This window comes from Choristoneura fumiferana, chromosome 18 (assembly GCF_025370935.1).
Source record: "Choristoneura fumiferana chromosome 18, NRCan_CFum_1, whole genome shotgun sequence".
Classification (NCBI taxonomy): Eukaryota; Metazoa; Arthropoda; class Insecta; order Lepidoptera; family Tortricidae; genus Choristoneura; species Choristoneura fumiferana.
In genome coordinates, this window is record NC_133489.1 from 21,494,208 (window position 1) to 21,509,481 (window position 15,274).

At 35.8% G+C, this 15,274-nt stretch overlaps 1 protein-coding gene across 1 annotated transcript in view; it reads right to left on the bottom strand.

Annotated features, from left to right (window-relative positions):
• The window catches only part of LOC141437914 (transmembrane protein 205-like), a 28,299-nt gene extending 14,015 nt beyond the window's left edge, over positions 1-14,284 (bottom strand). The window contains exon 1 of the mRNA XM_074101493.1: positions 13,979-14,284. Within this exon, the coding sequence (XP_073957594.1) occupies positions 13,979-14,226 (248 nt within the window). The 5' untranslated portion in view covers positions 14,227-14,284. The remainder of the gene's footprint in view (positions 1-13,978) is intronic.
• Between the last annotated feature and the right edge of the window lie 990 nt (positions 14,285-15,274).

The window sequence follows — 15,274 nt, forward strand, 5'->3', positions numbered from 1 at the left end:
GATGAGTCTGATAACCTAAGTATAAATGTACCTACTAGTAAGATACGTGATTGATGATCTTTGTATTGGTTGATTAGTCATAAATCATGATCATGAGTTAGAACAGTGTTTCATCTAGTTTAGTATGGCCAGGTTGAGGCCGAGGTCAGAGAAGGCATTGAGGGTTAATATTTCACAGATTATTTAATGGCATATCAACGTTTGAAGTAGAAACGGGATAAAGAAAAGAAACATTTACTCGTATGTACACATAATTCGATATACAGAAGAAAAAAAATACGCTAGGAAACGAATACATACAAATGAACATCGACCAGTGTAAAGAGTGACATATGACGACACGGCTAGGTAAAAGCTCCTAAGTTACAAATTTGCATTCCTTTACAACTTTTGTACATGTAATAGCTAAAACCTTTCAAGGCTAGAAGAGCTGTGTCAAAGAGTTAAAATTAGGCCATTTTCTAAGTGATTTCAGTATTTAAACGGATACTGGCAAAAGTGTTATTAAAGTGATCACGTAACAAAATGTATGTTTGAGTTATACCCAATGACCTCGGAGATGAATACTAATTAGTACGTATTAATACGATGATAATCTATCAACCGATAGCCAGAATGTGAATCAGAAGTGTATTAAAAACTGAAACAACAAGATTAAGTAGTGCGTGAATCATTTAAAAAAACATCGAAAAGCTTGAATCGCTATCATGATAAGATATATTATTCCTCATACTGACAATCATCCTAATACAGATGATGATGCATAAAAGTGCAATTAAGCAAGTAAGGTTAATTAATATTTTATTTTGGAAATGCAGGTAATCATTTTTTTTATACTAAGCAAGTTCTAAACCGGTAACTGTAAATTGAACTGTGCAACAAACTATTCGTATTTTGTTTGAAATTGCGTGCAATCTGAGATTATTTAAAAGCTCAACAATTTCCAAGATGCACATAAAGTCAGTATTTTATACAGCGCGTAATCAAGGAGTACCTACCTAAGGATAATTAAGAAGGCACTTAAGACCGCCATGTTTTCAAGTCCTGCCAACACCCGTATTACCAGTCTGCAAAGTATTATATAGGCGCCATCATAAACCGCAGAAATTACGACTGCGGCTCGAAGCTTAACCTATGCATAAAGTGCCTCTGCATAAAGAACTATTTATTAAAGAAATCAATGAATTAGTTTTCATCAGCGGCTGAAAAACTCAAAAAGCTCCGATTGAAACCGAAGGGGGTCGGCGAAGTAGAGAGACTGGAAATAGCGAGGTTGTAATTTCACAGATAGATGATCGATCAAAGTGTGAATCATTGATCAAAGAGGCGTGGAAATCAGTTTCGATGTCTGGTGGCAATCCCATCTGACTTGTAGACGATTGAACATTGACGTAAGTGAAGATGATGGTTTGGAGTGACGTCAACGTGTTTTTGTTTGACCCATGTTGAGGAACGGCCCATTATAGTACCTAAGCTTACTAAATCAAGAAGATTTTAAAGATTGTTCTGCATCATAAACTGATGTAACTTAATATAACGTCAGAACTTCCATTATTATGTTAAATAGAGCCCTGAGCTCCTTGAAAGCTGACAAGCAGATGTTTAGCATTGATATTAACAGCAGTTTTGAGGTTATAGGTATAGAATGACATGTACCAACATTTTGTTTTGCTACAGTCTCAGATGTGCGTTGTCATTTGTTATTTTTGAAGCAACCTTCAAGTGTTGGCGAGCGCCGTGAGATGTCACTGATAAAATCACGCACTTTTTGTGATGAAAATAGAACTGCATCTTCAAAAATACACGTGAAGTGCCACGAAAAGTCGAAAATACACTACGGATTTATTTTGGACAAGGTAAAAGGATTATCTTATTCAAAACGGTTTCATTAAAAACCATAGATTTTTTTTCCGAATTTAGGATTGAAATTGTTAAATGCTTAATCGTTGGAATGAGAAAAAGCAGTTAAACTAAATTTAGTAGGGTATTACGTAGTAAAATAACGGCAAATATGGCTAGGTACGTCAGTAAGTAGGTAAACATCTACATAGGTTAAAGACTTGTAATTAGTGTGACTCAGTTCAGTAAATATAAATTTAAGTATTAGTATATCTTTGGCAGTTATAAAGGATTATCTAAGGATTTCTTAACGACTAAAGAATAATTTAGGAATCCATCACTCAATTGTTTATTGCAAGGAAGTGAGTAAGGACTTTGCGTGTGTTTTTGCCGAATATTTCAGGATGAAAGCAAGTCCGCCATGTTTTAATTCTTTCAGGATCAAAGCAAGGCTGCCACATTTCAAAATAATATAATGTCAAGGCTCTGAACGCGCAAACAAATTGTAAAGAATCAACTTTCAAATAAGACATATTGTCAGTACAATGTTAATTTAAATCGTTTGTAAAGTAAAGCAGGATACGAAACCATAATTATCCATGTTGGCAGTTATGCTTTCTATTTGTAAACTAACCATTTACTTAATAAAAAAAAGTATCTAACTTTTCGTAGGTAGGTACGTACTTTGAAGACCATCGTATGTTTCTCTGTGGGCGAAACCGCATCAAGATTCTATAATTGGTTTTCTCTTCTAACGACAGCTGACATTTGTAAGCCGATCCTATCTGTGATTAAAATCAGTCCGCATAGAAGAAACATTTTGGAAAGCAAAAGTAAATAAAATCGTTTTCATACAACAGTGCCCTTGCAGTAACAATTGACGCAATTTCTCCGCTATCTTCACAATACATATGAAATCGTATTAATTATTTACGTAACAGCTGTGCAAACTAACGGGTTTACGGTGTCACAAAGCACGTCACTTGCGCCCGAGTCCTTTGCGTGTTGTATTGACTTTTTTTTATTGATGTAAATGTTAAAGGCGAAATTGGTTGCGGATGACACCTCACGCAACTTTTAAAAAGAAAGCCGTGGTTGTATGGTGCTATGTGGAAAAATACGTAGTTATATCATGTGAATGCCAAGCTTTGATTTTTTTTGTGTCAAATAGCTTGCAAACGATCATGCGGGTCGTTTGATAATAAGAATCGGAGACAGATACTGTTAATTGAATAATAGAGCATATTTATACTTTTCGTAGAAAATAAATATTTTTTACATAATTTCAAAAGATGAAGTGTCTGTGTGTGACATTAATTTTATAAACAACAGAAAAAATCTCCATTATTTAAATTTGTAAGAGAACAGAGAAGAACGATCTTGTTATATTACAAATTGACATCACTCATACCGGTTGAAATTCTCAGCACTGACCCATTTTCTCCATAAAACTCGTCAAATTAGAATTACTTGCAACATGCAGAAAACAAGAATGTCATATAAGTGAAGTTGAAATGCTTCTAAGGATAGAAAACGTAGAGCGAAATTGTTTTCCGCTTAGTTGATTACAGTTTTAAGGCCATACATGAGACTAGTTGAGATTATACACAAATGTTTTTTTTTAATTATAATACTGTACCTATTATAATTATGATTTAGTGTGGGCTTTCCGTTTTTTTATATAAAAACAATCTCTTCACGTCACAGATACAAAATACTGACGGAACTTGTTATTATTTATCGAGATGACGCTGGCTGGTACGCAGTTTTCCTTGAAAAAAAAAACAAACTTGTTTGTAATTTAAATAATCAGGTCACGTTTAATTATAGCCGTTACCACCCCATTTATATTTGTTTCGAACATAAGGGAAGCTCTACAAACAAACGCATTATTTTATTATTTTTCATTATAGTTGATGTTTTTAAGCTACTGGCTTTACATTATATTTAAATCGCGATAAAAAGGAGCTCATTAGCATTTTAAGCAATCAAAGAACTTTGTCCTGCCATTTCATCATCCGTAACCAATATTGGCCAAACAAATTTATCTGCAATGATTGTCAATGATAAACCAACATCGATAAGTCTGTAGAGTCACCTTTTAAATTTTTTAACCAGAAAAATACTTCGAATTTCCGTGTCTGCATATGGTCACAGAGAAAATAAATTCTTGATAAATATAACTATCTGTAATAAATCTGTGTCCACACCACACATGGCGGTGCGTTTATGTTCACTGATTAAAGAGTATTTAAAAAGTTGCAATGCATCTGATGATTAATAATGTAGTATTTGCAAGTAATGACAGTATTTAACGAGAATAATTTTTAATAATGACTTGAGTGACAGTTACTGTGAGTTACTGTTACTGTGGTACTGTCACTGCATCGTCGTGCGTATTTACAGAGAAGTAATTTAATCATTCTGTTAGTTTATTAAATATTCTTCTAAAATTATATGGCATTGAAATTATCAGGATCACGAGATAAATAAAACTATTTTTATGTGAATAAAATCAATTGCTGTATTTATGTTGCGCACACGATTTAAGCTACTTGCGACAGTTTTTTCAAAATAAGTACCTATACTAACTTGGATTAAATATTGCGGTATAATATCCGTTATTAGGTTCTAGTTTTGCGCCTAGTCTAGTTACGTGACTCAGAATTTAAATACCTATTCCACCTAGGACGTGATAATTAAGCTGTGAGTACTTCTAAGTTGTATTTTATTACGAATACTCGTATAGTAGTAAGTATTAATCAATTATTGTATGGTAATTTACGATATTGACTTAACACTTTAACTAATATGTGTACTTGTAATTTTATAACATGCAATAATGTGCGCTTCAAACGTAATTTGTTCCACCCAGATAACCAACTTAGATAACTACTTATAGTGGAACAATAAAGAGATTTTGGAAATGTAATTGGTCACTTTTATTGTCAACTTAGGTTTTGGAAAATTAAGTAGGACGAGTGAAGCGTGGAGGAGTGTTTGGTACAATTTCGAACACAACGCGCTAGCCAAGCGAGCGAAGTGAGCACGCCGCGGGAGCGGCCTGCGATTCGCCAGGACTTAATTTATTTAGGAAATTATTTGGACTCTGCCGGTGCTGGTTATGTAAGCTAGTTATGTACAGGGAACAAGGTGAAGAAAGAAGAAATATTCCACCTAGTTAAATAGTTATCTAAATAGGTTATTTGGGTGGAACAAATGGACGTACCCTGTACCTACTTCCACTAAGTCTCATGCTTGAAGGAGTTATTGTAAAAATAAGAATAGGTTTTGTAAGGAAAAAAACACAAACGTTTGGAAACACTCTGTCACATTCAAATCAACATGAAAACCTTAAGGTTCGTTGAATTTAAATACGAAAAAAACATTGCTGTACCGTATTGAATCTAAATTGAGAAACAGCGCAATTCGTTCCATGCGTTCCACGTGGAGAGCATTTAGTTATGGAGTTGAAAAAGAAGTAATAAGTAGTTGTAGGATCTTCTTATGATTCTACAATAGTCATTTTTAGGATTAGTTTCAGGTCCGGAATCAGGGTAGCGTGCGGTTGGGTTAGGTTAGGTTAGGTTGGCACTGGAGGTCAAAAAGGTACTCCGAGGTGCCAATTTAACTTTTTTGCGTGAACTGAGAAGGAAAAACCGGCCAAGAGCGTGCCATTACGAAAAAAATAAGTAATATTTTTCTAAGGATTTCGTATTTTATACTTACGGAGTCTTCCAAGTTTAGGTATATTTTATACTTTAGGCTGCTATTTACTCTTAAACTACTAATAATTCTCAATCAAACTTAGCCGTTATAGTTTTCCTTGAAAGTTTGATTTAAGTACTTAATACCATCCTGATTTTTTCAAATTTTTCCACCCACCGGTTTAGATTTTAGAGGGGGACGCTCGATTTTCATGAAAATTAGCACTTTAAAGTTGAATATTTCGCAAACATATCACTGAAACGAAAAATAGTTTTAGCAAACCCCTAATGGTTTTAAAAGACCTATCCAACCATACCACAAACTATAGGGTTGGATGAGAAAAAAACACCCCCACTTTACGTCTATGGGAGGTACCATATTAAAAAAAATTCTATTGTACCATTTTGTCGGCATAGTATCCATATATATCCGTGCAAAATTACAGCTTTCTAGCATTGATAGTCCCTGAGCAAAGCCGCGGACGGACGGAAAGACAGACAGACAGACATGGCAAAACTATAAGGGTTCAGTTTTTGCCATTTTGACTCCGGAATCCTAAAAAGGGATGAGAGAGTATAGCAATCTCGCAATTGCACGAGGCGAAATTACAATCAAAATACTGACCCGATTCACTGAGACATCTCTCGTGCCGACTGTCTCAAAATTTCTCGAGTCATTTGTTGCCAAGAATGCTGATGTGTGGGACTCCTCAAGCTATTTCAGGATGCGTTCAACTAATTGTTCAGTTAGTCATCTTCCTTTGAAGTGCGCGATTTTCCTGTCATCGGCTCTTTACTTTCGACGCCGGAACACAGCGTAAGAACTTGTTGCTTGGGCCTACTCCAAAGTTCGATAATCGAAGTTCCTATCGTACCGTCCCTCTCGCTCTCGTATTATATAGTATAAGGTCAGAGGGACCGAACGACACGAACTTCGATTTTCGAATTTCGTAGTAGCCCTGCTGATTTCATGACTAAGATGGTACTAAGTAGCTTGATTCTTAGAGTTAACAAGCTAAATGCGAGACAATAATATACTTATTCACGCCTGGTTAGTAATGTGCTAACGTGGTAAAGAGACGAAAAGAAAAAGAAACTAGATTATAAACTAACTGTGTCCTGTTCCTGTCATTTGCTACCGAGAATCGAATCCACGGTCAAGAACAGACCAGCCATTAGGCCCTCAGTCAAATTGAGGACTCAACTGTATTGAATAATCCCAGGCAATAATTTGATTTATACATAAATAAGCAATGTTAAATAAATAAATATCACGGGACAATTCACACCAATTGACCTAGTCCCAAAGTATGCTTAGCAAAGCTTGTGTTATGGGTACTAAGCAACGGATAAATATAATTATATAGATAGATACATACTTAAATACATATTAAACACCCAAGACCCGAGAACAAACATTCGTATTTTTCATACAAATATCTGCCCCGACACGGGAATCGAACCCGGGACCTCAAGCTTCGTGTTCTCTAACCACTGGGCCATCTGGTCGTCTAAAATGTTGGTTCGTGAAATCGTTTCTCACGTTTGATTTGTTAAATAATTCAACAGTTTAGCTTAATTGGTACTTTGCTTAAACTGTGATTAATTTAAGTTTTTGTAGCCTTTTAGAATAGAGACAATTGGATATTTACATTTCCGTGCGACATTGATAGAATGAAGTGAAATCTCGTGCTATGTAATGGGGACAACGGGACGCAGTTTGAAGGAGTGAAAAATTTAAAAAATTGAGGTACTTAGTCACACCAAAGTCATAACTGTGTGACATAAATGAGCCAGGATTATATAATCCATTTGTAGTACAAAAACTGATCTTTGACAGGTAAGATAAAAGCTGAGCTAATACCAGTAATTATGAAGCCTTAGCAGGTTTCCATCTAATCAATATTCTGATTAGTCCTGGTTCTACTATATATCTTGACAAGCTTGTGTGTGACTACTCGATAGAACCATATCATCCTTATTAAAAAAAACCGGATTAATTTTATAGCAATTTATATAGTTTCCTTTAAGCACCTTCTTGGCTTCAAGAACCTAGTGGTAGTAACTACTTAGAGGCATGACTAATTTGAGACCTTCGTCAAGTGACAAAAAACGATCCATTCTATAAATACTTCAAACTGATAGTGATCGATTCATACTGATAATGCAGGACGTAACAATTGCATGATAATTATAAGTCAATGACAACACTTTTTACAGCTTTGCACCATATGTTATTTTGTACTATGCATCTTCATGATAACAGGTCTAGGTGTCGTCAACTAGAACACGCATGATGTGGCAGTATTCCCAATATAATTTTACTTCAGCTTTTATTGACATGCAGACAAAAATCGCTACAGCATTAGATTTTTATTTACGACGGAATAGAGAAGATAAGGTAAACGTCCGAGTGCTGGGCTGGACACACTAATGCCCAATAGATAACACCCTGCTGTCACTTCTATTGGCAATGACCTAAATTAAAGATGGCAGATATTGGGGCCGCGACGAATACTCTTATGTTTACTTTGGATGGGCGTAGATAGATTAATATGACGCTAATTCGCCAAACTGCGCTGTAGTTACTATTTTTCTAACCTTTTTTAAACCGTAGTTAAAACTAAAGCTAAAGAACATGAAACTACCGTGAGACTCACTCATATTAAATCGAATGACCCGGATAACTCACGTCTTAAATCGAGTTTACCTCGACATGTTTCGGGCTAATCCGTAGCTCTTCGTCTCCGGAGTAACGCGACTCAGCGGCGTGTGCGCGTGTTGCAGCAGCCGCTGAGTCACGTTGCTCGGGAGACGAAGGGCTACGGATTAGCCCGAAACATGTCGAGCTAAACTCGATTTAAGACGTGAGTTATCCGGGTCATTATATTCAAAAGCTAAAGGCTAAGGCTAAATGGCGTATTTCAATTTTCAAGCTTTATCCACTATTGCTAAGCGTATATCATGCCATAAATTCTGTTAGGTCCTTTGATAGAATAATTCTCTGAGATTCGAGGTTTGCTCCGGTCCGATCCAGTTGGATCAGTTGGCTACTGTGACGCTACGATGATACGTAAGATAAGCTGTTATTTTCCTACGATTTTATTTGATTTGAACGACAGCTGAAGCGGTAAAGAGATAGATATGGCGGTTATTGCGAAACTTTTCATCTTTTATGACTACCTAGTCTATTCCTTACAAGTAACTGGTACCGTTTGTCATGCTTTTGCCTTTGCTTTGCGAAACTTTGTTTTCAAAATCAAAAGGTTTGATATAACAATGCCGCAAAGGGCTCTTTTACATTTTTTTATTCTAGCAGCGCTTTTGGCACACCATCATTGCCAAGAATAACGTGCCGCAAAAAACTTGGCTGAAAGTAGTTTTTTTCAACAGAAAATATACATTAAAAGTAAGTTAAGAATTATACAAAAGGTAACATTTACATGAGTATGGGAACATATTTTACTATATTAATAATTATGTAGAGTCAAGGTCAAAATATATGTATGTTACAAAAATATCTCTACACCTTTTGCCTCTATCTAAAAGTAATGGTCAAATATGTATTTTCTGCATCTTCTGATTTCAGGATGATTAGAAGTCCGACATAAGTGATAAAAAATATGATGGCGAAATGATCCTGGCCTGAGGAATGGAAATGATACGTTATTATCACTTCTTGTTCTTTTTATGGCCAATCATGGCTAACGACATACTCATACCTATACGCGCAAAATTGAGTAGATTAGTTACCTATCTGAGATGATTTGATGAAGCTACGGGTGCAAAAAATATTATCGTATAAGTGTATCTTGAACTGTCAATATACGGATACAAGATAGTGACAGAGGCAAAAAAAGATAGTGTCAGTAGAAATCTATAGCATAGATAGATACGTAGATTTTCTTGACTGAATATACTGATATTTCAAACGTTTCACGTGTCTAGCAGAATATTTTATACACGATACGACGCTGCTGCGCCGACCTATACGGTTACACTTCGTTGACAACAGTGCCTTTTAAAAGTTTGTAACTGAAGAGCGTGTTTCAAAATAGGACGGAATGTTGCCAGTATATCTGAATATATGTTGCTTCTGTTATTAGGAGTACCGAGGCATACAAATAGTTTACGACTTTCAAGAGGTTTACTGCTTCAAAACCAGGTCAAGCACCCGCGAAGTATAATTGTTTTTATTATCACTGTTGGAAATGTATGTCATTACCATGCAGCTTATTGGAAAACATTTTCCAGTTATTAAAACCAGCTTAGATTAGTACTTAGAAATAACCTGTGTACCAATCGCAGTTCTTATAATGGGATTATGACATCAACTTAGAATTGAAAATATTAAGCTTTTAAATATCATTCCTCTGACGAAATATGACTACTTATAATTATTATGATTAATTACTAATATTGTAATCTCAATTATGGAACTATAATACGCAGCATACGTGACTGCGCTCGTTGCGAATCGTGAAATGTATTATCACTGCAGTGATAGCACGCGTTTTTCATTACAACAGGCTGGAATCTCACTGCGTAACTGCAAACTACGTCACGAGATTCAACAAACAACTCTGGATATTTCCTGTCTTTCGTTTGTCATAAGCGTCATATGTTTTTTTTTAATACATGTTGCACTATCTACAAAATTGACTAAATAATCTGAAAGATTAGGTTCTTTACTAATCTATTGCGAATGAAAAACAGAAAAGTTGTGTATTGATTGAATATTTTTTGCTTTTGTTACGTAACGCGACTTTGTACTTCATAGTCCAGGATAATTTACCATATAGACAGCTTATTTGATTAAAAAGATCACTTGAACTTTAAAAAAGTTTGAGCTAAAAAGTTTGAGCTAAGCTTGGATACTGCTTGCAGAAGGAAAAACTGATGTTTTCGTTTTATCCCTTTAAACTCTATGATACTTAATAAATGTGCCATCGAAACTTATCAAGTCTATTCCATGTGACTGATGTGATTTATCCTTTGAACAATCTTCTCAGTATTTAGGCTAATAAATGCAAAAAGAAAATCATTACCCGAGTTATCAGTCACTCAATTTGCATGAACTTTTTCCACGATTCGATTGTTTCTGCCAGCGCGGTGAAGCGTGACAGGTCACTGTGGCTCGTTCTTTCCACAGATTGGACATGCAAATTAGATTAGGTCTAAGTTTTTAGACGGGAATTATATTGTTACGTTATCTCCCGAAGGCTGTAGTTTTCAAAGTGATCTGCTGTTAGCAGATCAACTGAAATCAATTAAGAAGACTGATTAATTAGCCTCGTTAAAGTCCGTCCTTCTCGATCCAAATCGATTATATTTACGTATCTTCTGATGTTTCAGGTCTGGAACTATTCCACCCTGATAAGTATTCATTCTCACGCTAATCGCACCCGCCTCCATCGAAGACTCATTCTCAATACCAACTCGAAACAATTATGAACCATAACTCGGTCACTTAAAACTCATTTCTATTGTAATTAGTGACTTCAATTAACAGTTTACAATAACAAGATCGAGTAGTATAAACATCATTCGTTCGATGAAGTTAAGAATGTACGTGCCTTAAGACACGTCTTAGGGAAACGCTAGACCATGTGACTGGCAGGTAATGGTAATGACTTTTGGGTGGCATCCAAAACGTATATTCTCATTTCCGTGCCACGCATATTATTATTTACTTCCTGCTAGAAAAAGAGCATAATATTGTTGTTGGCGTGAGTGAACCTATAAAATAGTATGGCTGATTTGATAATTTACGGCAGTTACTCTGGAAAATGTTTTGGGTTGATGGTGGAAAATATTTTTCTTGGCGCTACGAATCGTTGTGGCGAAAATATTTAGTGGGTTAGTAATGAGGCATGTGACTGTACAGTCGCGCGCGCAGCGATCATGTGGCAGCTGGCTTATATTTTTGTACTATTCTTAAATTACTAACCAACCAATGTTATTAAAGAATTGTACTTATACATTGTGAGAATCGGCGGTCGATGTTAAATTTATCCTTTTGTTTTATTGGTACTTTACTTCGCAAAACAGTTCCGAATAAATCTCGTGCGTCAAGCTAAGACCTTTAGCTTGACCTCGTATTAGTTAAGACACTCGAAATAAAAGCGAGAGTTTCAGACCCAATCTTAATAATATAATATTATATATATAATAATTTTCAGGGTCGATGGACCAGCGGCAACTATGATTATTGATTACGTTATCTAGATTTAAATTATCTCTAGAATACATCCACTAATTTATAGTAGCACTAGATCAAAGGCAGCGGCAAGGCGCCACCGTTAGCAGACAATAATGCGAAAAAAAACTTCCACTAATCCTTACTAAGTAATATTATAAATGCGAAAGTGTGTTTGTTCTTTTCTCGCTTAAATTATTCAATCGATCGTGATGAAAGTTATGGAGATATTATGTAGTTTAAGAATGAAATGGGATGGTTTTATTCCGATAAAATTGTATAATTTTTCATAGGCGCGATAAACAAATTATTCGCAGACGAAGTATAACGACGAAGACGAAGTATTTCACTTCTAAATTTACTTAAGATTTTTTTTCACTCTTACTTCCTACTATTGCTGCTCTAAGTTAGGCCAAGGGCCTGCCTTATGATATTGGGTAGCGTAGTAGGGCATTAAAGTACACAGATAACTTTTTACTCAGTGTTTCATATATAATTATAAAATAGAGTAAAGCACGCCCATGCATGCATTTTGACTGGGTATAAGATATAAATTACGTAAGTATATTTTCTCGTAGATACTTTCTCTGAGGCAGGATCTACACTTATACCATACGACACAGAGGTAAAAGATTACATAATATAACATTTTATTATAAATATGCAAGTGTTATAAAGAGCACTGCATAAGTAGTCTAAAATACGCAGTTCCCTTTCATACCTTAAGCATTATTTCGTATTATGTCCGATAAGACGTTGCTACGTAACACAGTTATATTGGCTTGGTTTAAACCGTCCGTAAGAGTAGCCAAATATCGCTTTACGAACTAAATTTCTTAGCATAATTTTTACTTAATTTCACTTAAAGTTTGTCATGCCATTAAAAATGTAACAAATGTATTTTGAGCAGAAAAACGACCAGCAAAAAATGCATCCCTATGCAAAGATTTAAATAGAAATACCTATTAACAAAAGCATAATCATAATACATGTCAGTGTCATGTACGATTACCATAAGGTTCATGATATTATTTATCGCCGTCATCAGCCGGAAGACGTCCACTGCTGAGCAAAGACGTCCCCATTAGTACGCCCCAGTGAACGACAACTCGCCACTTGCATCCACCGGTTTCGTCAGAGTTTAATAATGAGCATTTTCTTTCTAATACCTTCTATAAGATAATAACTATTGTATTTCCTTCTATCTGTATAAAAAGATCACGTGACAAAGAAAGTCTATTCAATATCGGTCACATGCACTCAAGTCATTTCAAAAGAAAGTACCACATCAATCATTGATAGGTCACACTATAGGTACATGAGTGATAAAGTTGTCTATAATACTTATGCCCAAATCAGTACAGGTAAAAATCGATTTTGCTTTTTGCTGTTGTCACGTTGGATTGATATATGCACATGTTGTTTGATAAGAACGCATAGACTTAAGAAATGAGTTTACGTATCATATCAATTTAAGCGTTTTACAGAATTTTCCGTGATCAAGCGTTCACCTGTATTTTATATTGCTGATATTTGTAGTCCTCCTGGATATTTCGTTAGTTACCTACATAAGATGATAATACTGAAATTTAATTAATCAAAGCGCTTAAAAGAGTCCAAGCCATCTTATCAAATATTTTAATCGTTAATAACGATGTTTTGATGTTTAATTGTAATATTGCAGTATTATATCTACAGTGGAAAACATTGACAATCTGTTCCAGTTAGCGCGGTGCAGCGGTAAGTCTTTAGTGTCATGTTGCTAGGCAGATAACAAGACCAACTAAGAGACAAAGTAGTTAACTTATATTATTAATTATAGTCTATTGTCCTTAAAGATCATCGCCATAAAACACACAGTTAACATGTAAAACTTATGATGACACTTACTTACTCGTTGAAAAGGAAGATTAATATTTTTATCTGAATTGATCAGAACACGAAAATATCATTTATCAGCTATTAGACAATTTGAAAAGAGCAGAGATAGAATAGAGCAGTAATTCACTGATAACCAACTCGTATTTTAAATTCAGCGAAATTTTTGATGTGATTTAAGAGATTGTTCCTCTTGCTATAATGAAATTGGGTGTCGGTGGGTGCTGTCCGACAAATTGCAGTGAAGAATACTTAACTATATCACGATTGTTTTAGTCCTCGTGTAAAAAAGAACTAGGTGCTGAACCGTGTCTCGAGCCTATTTCAGGACGGTTTAATAAAAAAAAACACTTACACATAAGCCTTGGTCTCCTGTGCACGAACTAAAACAGCCTTGAAGATGTCGTAAGCCACTTTGGAGTACTGCGTGGACACCGCAAGGAGATCCGGCTGGTAAGCCACTTCCTTCTGCTTGTCCTCAGCATGGGGGTCCGTGACTATCCCATGCTTGAGCTTCATTCTTTCCAATGTGTTGTTCCTTTCGGGTTTAGGGGCGGGCACCGGGGCCTCGAAAGTTTCGTCGCGGGTGCACATGTTACACATTTTTGTCGGTGGTTGACGCGAAGTCGGGTAACGTATAGACCGGGCGCGCGCGTTCACGAATATAAGTATAGCAATTCTTATCCCCACCACTGCGCTGTGACGCGTGCGTGCGCGCGGCCTTTCTTTGATAAGGTTTTTGAAGATTGATCGTGGATGCGTCTAGTTGTAGGCTTGGTTGCGGGTGTACAGTCGCCATCAGATATTTCGGAGCGGAGTGGTGAAATATATCTGCACAATCACTCTATTATTAAGGTATTAGAGTTCATGTTTCGATATTTTTGATCACCTTGGCCGCTCCGAAATATCTGATGGTGACTGTACGCCTATACAGGGCTACTAAGATATTCTAAAATCGAAGTTCGTACCGCCTCTCTCACTCTAGTATTAAGTAATATAAGCGACAGCGGGACGGCAAGATACAAAGTTCGAATTTTGCACTTCGTAAGGCCTGTAAACAAAGCAGTCTAGACTTATTTTCTACGGAATGTTTTTAAGAAAGCTCTCGATATTGATCTAACTTACCTGTCCGACAGCAGTTTCATTCTGTTACAAAACTTCCAATTCTACGGGAAACACGTAATCCATTCTATCCTTATTCTTATTATAGGTACCTACAATTAGAACAAAAAATAGTTCTTTAGGTTCAAGGTTAGGCTGAGTGTTAATGAGTCAGTCAGTCGACAATTTACCTACTTCTGAGTTTATTTTGTAAAGGTAGCACAGGTCTTTTCGCAATGCTTTCCTATATCTACCGAAAAGCTCATGGTAAATGTCAAGTGTCATTTCTCACTAGATTTCCTTAAATTCAGAGGTGAAAGTCCTGATGGGAACCCCTACCTTATGCTTGAGAGGCCATAGAAGTTAAACAACTAAACACTTTATAATAACCACGGCTGAATTTGATATTTGATCTTGGATTTAAAAAGCATTTGCCGAATTTCTTTAGTGAATCATATTTATATTGAAGGATCTGGTCATAAAAATTAGTTACTTAGTTGTTTTTAAATTATTGAATAACCACCTTCCTGCCCTCATTAAATCGTACGTC